At 36.1% G+C, this 6,866-nt stretch overlaps 1 protein-coding gene across 2 annotated transcripts in view; it reads right to left on the bottom strand.

Moving 5' to 3' along the window:
- Positions 1-1,791: 1,791 nt before the first annotated feature.
- LOC149089050 (uncharacterized) overlaps positions 1,792-6,866 on the bottom strand; it is a 30,391-nt gene continuing 25,316 nt past the window's right edge. For both annotated transcript variants that reach the window (XR_016193312.1, XM_089236925.1), the window contains exons 7-8: positions 4,603-4,667; positions 1,792-2,068 (exon numbers count right to left, since the gene is read on the bottom strand). Coding sequence is in view for 1 of the 2 variants with exons in the window: in XM_089236925.1 (XP_089093051.1) it covers positions 1,977-2,068; positions 4,603-4,667 (157 nt within the window). In the remaining variant the exon portion in view is untranslated. The remainder of the gene's footprint in view (positions 2,069-4,602; positions 4,668-6,866) is intronic.

The following is a 6,866-nucleotide window of genomic DNA, read 5'->3' as shown; positions in this document are numbered from 1 at the left end:
ACCCGTCCTAGAGTAAGCCGGGACGTGGTGTCTGCTGTCCTGCATGTAACTTAGGATCTTGTATTTTGGTGGCGATAGGTCAAAGAATATAAATATATAAATGACATGAATGTCTCTCCACTTGTTAATACAAGATATACGGAAGACTGGATGTTGTGAAGATATTTATTATTTGAGATGTTAATTTTTTTTTAAGGAAGGAAAATCTCTATCTCCTCTGTAGCTTAGTGGTCAGAGCACTCGTCCGGCAATCGAGGGACCCGGGTTCGACTCCCGGTAGAGGCAGAGATGAGTTTTTTTCCTTCCTTAAAAAATAAACATCTCAAATAATAAATATCTTCACAACATCCAGTCTTCCGTATATCTTGTATAAATATATAATTTGTGTAAAAAAAAAACACACTCATGCCAATGACGAAATTCGTTTCAGAGAGGAAGAAAAAAAATTTCCCCAGAATAAAATAATTGCGGAAATCTGAAAAGGAGGACAAAAGGACGAATTTTCAAAAACATAGGAAATGGCATCATAAAGAAGGTCATCTGGTAATCCTAGCTTCACTGTAATCTTCAATGGATCCTAAAATCACCGATATACTTTTTCATGCAACGCCAAGTTTATGCTTCATAAATGAGTGACCGCATCTTTGGGGTGTCCGTTAAGAGGGGTTTTACCATCTTTTCTGAAAGAACTTTTTTCGTGAAATTTTTAAGCATACGGTAGATCTAGACCCTAGGGCAAAAGCATGGATCCAGAGTGGGGTGATCTTCCCTCCCAAAAGCGAAATTATATTGGAAAAATTGGGCGTGTCCAGTAAATACCAGACGATTTAGGGCCGTATTCACCGACGTGGTTTAAACTGTAGTCACAATTTTTGGTTAAGAGATTAACATAGATTGGTAAAAAACCTGAACTTCAATCCGTGTCTATCTCTTATCAAAAAATTATGACTATAGTTTACACCATGTCGGTGAATACCGCCCTTAGGGTGGTATTCACCGACATGGTGTAAACCAATTTCCAAACTTTTTCTCTCTTCGCTCCAACTCATGCGTATCCACAAGATATTGTTATACCCGTAGCTTCTATCGACCCTGGGCCTTCCCATTGCCCACTTTGGGAAACTAGTTTAAACCAGTTTCTCAACCTTTTTTGTCCCCCACACACACATCACCCCTATAGAAATTTTTTCCCATTGCAATCTGATCCTGTTATAACCGTAGCTTCAACAGCCCCCTATCCCAGAGGGCGTTAATGCCCACATTGGGAACCACTGGTTTAACCCGTCTGAATACCGGCCTTAATGCATCGTCCCTCCTATAATATCACCCTGGATCCGCACCACATAATTGGACCAAAACTCAATGAGCTTCCTCCATAAGACTGTCCATACTGACTCGTCATGGGGGTCCTCCGGCAAATTTCCAAGACCACACCTATACTTCAATGGAAGCAGCAGTTTGCATTTGATAACGTATCTCGCGAAGATCATGAAACCAGTGGCCTCCATTAGACGTGAAGCCCGTGTCATGCCCGGATGGACCCATTCTTCGAGATAACCCAGGTTCTAGAGGCACGAATCCAGGCATAGAACGTTAGAAGCAAGTTCTTCACCATTTGAGTTGATGTAGAAATTTTTTAACAAGTTTTACAAACCAAAAAAAACTAAACAGTGTAGGTTGTTCAATTTTGGCAATGCATGGTACTCGCAGATAATAACAGGCATTCATAGACCCATATTCACCACAAGACAGAAAAGGTAAGATTCCATTCAAGAACCAAGCATACTCAAATTTCAAAATTTTGTGATGGATTTTATTAATACCAGAATTCAACTACATTTCGATTGAAACGAAGAAAAAAAAAATAGGGGGGAAGAAAATAGATACAAAGAGAAAATGATGCATACATGAAAGAAAAGAACTTGATTTTCCCCGGTCATCAATTGAGTGGAATGAAAGATAACATGAGTCAATGTTTAATATGGTCTGTTAGATGAGCTGTAAGGATGAGGTCGAGGAGCTCGTGAGTAGGGCGTACGAGCTGGTCCACCAGCAGTCCTTGGCTCCGCTAGAAAAGAGCAAATGCAATTTGTTAGGGAAATTTATTTTAATAAAATTACCTATATGCTTATTACGAGGTATTTTTGCATCTTGACCCAAAATATATATATTACAGGAGCCTTACATATTACATATCCTTGCGATATTATAATTACCTTTTGTAAGTAATAACCTACGTACTACAATAAGTAAGTTATTTACAAAGCACTGGTGGAAAATTTTTCAACTTCCCCCATCCGGACCATCCAGAGAAATACAAATTTCTTCCATTTTGCTTATATGACAATGAGCCGTTGCACTTTGTTTCATTTTCAACATTCCTCTGTAGGGAATCAAACCACCAGCCTCACACTTTTTAGGCGCATGCTCTACCATTAAGGAGGACACTCTTTCCTAAGAACACCTTTGGCTGAATGGGACTACCACTAAACCACGCATGCACCTCGTCCATATTCCTTTGCGGAACTTCCAATGAATTGGTACATGGTGGAATGTGCGTATCCATGTTGTGAACCAAACGTGAAGCTTGTTTCTGTATAATACTTGTTCTAGTGCTGCCATCTGCCTCCTATATTTTGAACTGAATGAAGTGTAATGATCGAAGATTTTACAGTTCTCTCTGTGGCGAGGCTATTTAACAAGAGACCGGCTTGCATAAGGCTGAATGGGACTACACAATAGACAGCCCCCTAACTCAGCAACAGCTCATAACGAAATTAGCCTCCATATGGTGACACAGAACAAAATGATAAACCTCTCTGCTAATTATACAAAGTACAGATGAATAACTGCTTTCCTCAGAGAAATTAACTTTTCTTTCCAATTATCTCCACTTGGTATTCACTCATCTGTACTTCGTATAATTAACAGAAAGGTTCATTTCCTTCTACACTAAGCCAGCCTGGAAGACATCATAGCAAAAAGATGAAGTTCAGTGGCAATGTCGTGGCATTCATGTTGAACTAGCATGAACTATATTCATCACTGGTGGATAGATCCATTTGAAATCTTAACAGGATCTCAATAAAAGCTAGGCGATTTCAATGCACTCGACTAATAGGATAACATGCATTGAATTCACAGGAATTATTTTAAACATCAAAATTTGGTTTGGCAAGATTCCAAGCAAAATCTGTTTAATCATTTCTCAGGCCAAAACACAGGAAGAAATATCTTCCACATTTTGGATTTTTGTTTTTTGAATTTGTTGTCTTCTCCTTGACAGAACTTGGCCCTGACTTTCATCAAATACTTGAAAATTTATCCGACATCTGTCAAATATTTTTCACTTCTTTGACTTTCCAGGTTGCTGAAAACACTGTTCACTCTTTGAAAGTGAAAAAATTCAAGGACTATTCAAGCACTTTTCCAGGTAAAATTTAAAAATTTAAGGATATTCATTCATATCGTAGTTGATACAAATCATGATTTTTTTTCACAAAATGATATTAATTGGATTTTATTTAATCATATTCCACATTTACATATTCCAATTTTAGGTTTCAGATGCTAATTTATTAAAGATTACTTTTTAAAACAATTGTAATTCCAATTTCAGCTTATAGACAATATTAAGTACTAAAACATTTAGCAGAAACCATTTTATGTTAGAAAATCTACTGAAATGTGATTTCGATAAAAATATCAGAGAACATGTCATCTATGTAGAGCAGCAGTTCTCAACCGGTGCTCCGTGTTGATAAACAAAATGAGGCCTAAAGGGTAATAGGATCCTATGTTATACCCAACACTTCTACCGTTCCCCTGGAACATTCCATCACCCCAGGGGCGTTAACACCCACGTTGGGGATCACTGACATAGTGACCATATGACCTGTATTTCCCAAGACATTCTCGTATTTTCATGTAAATTTTGGCCATTCACTCTCATAAAATGCATCGTTATTTTCAAAATTTTAACAAAGTCATTTGAATTTGTATTCCTTACTGAAATTATTAGTTATATTTTCCCCAACTCCATAAATTATATTATGATAATTATGACTTTTCACTTGAAATTTGTCAAGATAACAAATATATGAAGTGAAAATAAGTTTTTTTCACAGAATTTCATTTAAATCTATGGTGCTTCATTGTCTGCCTTTGGCAATTTTTGGCAACAATTGGCACTTTCGCCGTATTTTTAATCGATGAAATATGGTCAGCTTAAATTCATGTAACAGATTCATTATTATATGAATTCAATAGTTTAAAATATTTTGAAGCAATATCTTAAGCACAGTGTTTTTGCCCTAATGAAACATGGCTTGGGGGTATTTAGTTGAGGAGGGAAGAAACAAACTGATGGAAGAAATTCATACCAAAAACATTTTCAAGCAATTATAAGCACTTGGAAAAAAAAAATTCTCATTTTTTTTCAAGGACTGTACAAACCCTCGAGAATCTTGTTTGGGTAACTATCATGAATTTAATATTGTCAGTAGGAATACAATGTATTATTTAATTACTTTATGAGGATTACAACCAGACAGAGTGGATAAGATAGAGTGGGGAGGGGGATATTCACATGAGTGAACTTACCACTATAATCATCAGTAGCAAAGTTGTCGGTTTCTTCCATGCCTTGATCAGCATAGTAATCAGTGCTAAAAAAAGAAAATACAAAGGTCAAATGAAAATAAGATACATAAATCATACATATGATCAGAATGGGACAGTTTAAAATTCAGCCATTATACTTAGCTAATCTGACAAGCAAAAAGTTGTGTTAACATAGAGAAATGCATGAAAAAACGTCTGAAATTCACACCCATAAGTCAAATTTTTTGAAAGTTTGGGTTAGAGACACCAGCTACAAAGAAATTTCCGGTGATATCAAACAGTAAAACGACATAATATACCTACGTACACTATGAAATAAGATATACTGCAGACACCAATATTTTAAGAAGCACTAATTAGTTGTGGGACCCACAAATTTGACTTTTTCACTGGTCAACTCTGATTTTAACATGGTTTAGCAAATTTTATATTTTACAGTATATGATATTATCCAATCTGTTCCCTATCGCTCTGATTCCCAATTACCCCCATTAGCTTCGTCATCTGCGAATTTGCTAACAATCCCATCAATACCCTGATCGAGTTTATTGATAAAAAGTGAAAACGTATGGGGCCAAGGACACTTCCTTGAGAAACTCCACTTGTAACGCCCGTCCAACCAGAGAATTCCCCGTTCACCATAACTCGTTGCGACCTATCTCTTAACCACGATTCTGTCCAATTCAGCAAGTTGCCCCCAATCTCGTGTAAACGCTTCAAGAGTTTACCATGTTGGACCCGATCGAATGCCTTCTGCCCATTTCATAAATTTACTCTGGTTGACCTATGCCATGTTTCATGTCTAGTCAAAGTTATTATCCCTTGATCTTGAAAACTTGGAATTTGCTTCAAAAGGAAGAAGCAATATCTTTCAGAACAAAGGTATTCTAGGTAGTGGACTGTTTTTGCAACAATCCCCAAATGGCATTGTAATTAAATGAATAGCTATGATAGAAATGTGATGTGATGTAATGCAATGGATTATTCATGGTATGTGCTTTGGTTCATAGTTGAAACTTGCCAACTTTTGCAACCAATAAATATCTTTCAAGAACTGTTTCCATTTTTTTTTTCACTTTTATTACCGCCCTTTATCCATTGCCAAAAGTAACAATCCAAGTGCATGGTTGAATAGCAGATTCCAGGAGCACCCTCTTATTCCTATATTTTGCTCTCCACCACAAAAAAAATCCTACTTAGCTCTGCTATAGTTATAGAAATTTTAACAATCAAAAAGTCTATTTCAAATGGGAATTTAAATATATTGAACGTTCATCATATTTCAATTTCCTAAATCTGCATTCATCAGGACTTTGATGCACCACACTAAGAAGTAGGTCTATACATATCTGACTGAGACTGTGTGTTGATGAGTTAGCTTCTGCACTATAACTGAAAGTTACAGCTAGAAGTAAGCAAATGAAATAAGAGGGGTCTGGGATAGCACATCAGGCAGATAGCAAACAGGTTCACTTCATGCATTGTGCCACCATTATATAATGTGCTTTGAAGTTGGGACAAATTCAAACTAACATTGTTATATATCTTCATTGGGAAAAAATTTACTCAATGGTTGTAATAAACTGTAAATGTAGTTAATTCAAAGTATTTTACTGTAATTGAACAACATTGTAATTCACATTCACTTATAGGTGAGAATAGAAGTGTGTTAGCTTTAAAACATTCCAAAATAGATAATTTATAACACAAGTGCAAAACGTGTCCAAGAAATTCATGATATAGAAAGATTCTATTGCATTTCAAGGCACTGTTCTTGAGGGCACCCATTACCAAAATATTATTTAAAAATTCAATAATTTGGGAGTCAATTTTAAATCTGTGCAACATTGTCCCACGCAAAATATTCTTGCTACTTTAAAATGAGGCAATGCATATTTTCGAGTAATTCGACACACACACCCACCAAAACCCTCACTTCACAGTTCTACAGCTCCCCAGTATGCAAATATCATGAGACTTCAGTATCAACTATGACGTGTTATTTATGACTTGAGTATTAAGGGGAAAAAAAAGCAAGTTAAGATTAGTAAGGAAACTTAAAAGTGCACAACACGCCTTTGGGTTACAAATAAAATAGTCAGTGAGACAAACTGCATGCAACTTCTAATAAAAAGTTTAAAAGACATGCTTCAAAAAAAGTCAAGGTTTAGAACTTATCAAGTAGCATTCAAAATCAACAAAAGAATCATCTACAGACATTTCTAAAAGAAAAAATCCTTCAA

This window comes from Pholcus phalangioides, unplaced genomic scaffold, assembly GCF_987345545.1.
Source record: "Pholcus phalangioides strain wild (caught in Gottingen) unplaced genomic scaffold, Ppha-v1.0 ptg000002l_1, whole genome shotgun sequence".
Classification (NCBI taxonomy): domain Eukaryota; kingdom Metazoa; phylum Arthropoda; class Arachnida; order Araneae; family Pholcidae; genus Pholcus; species Pholcus phalangioides.
Note: the sequence above shows the minus strand (reverse complement) of the source record. Positions and strands in the feature narration are given on the sequence as shown.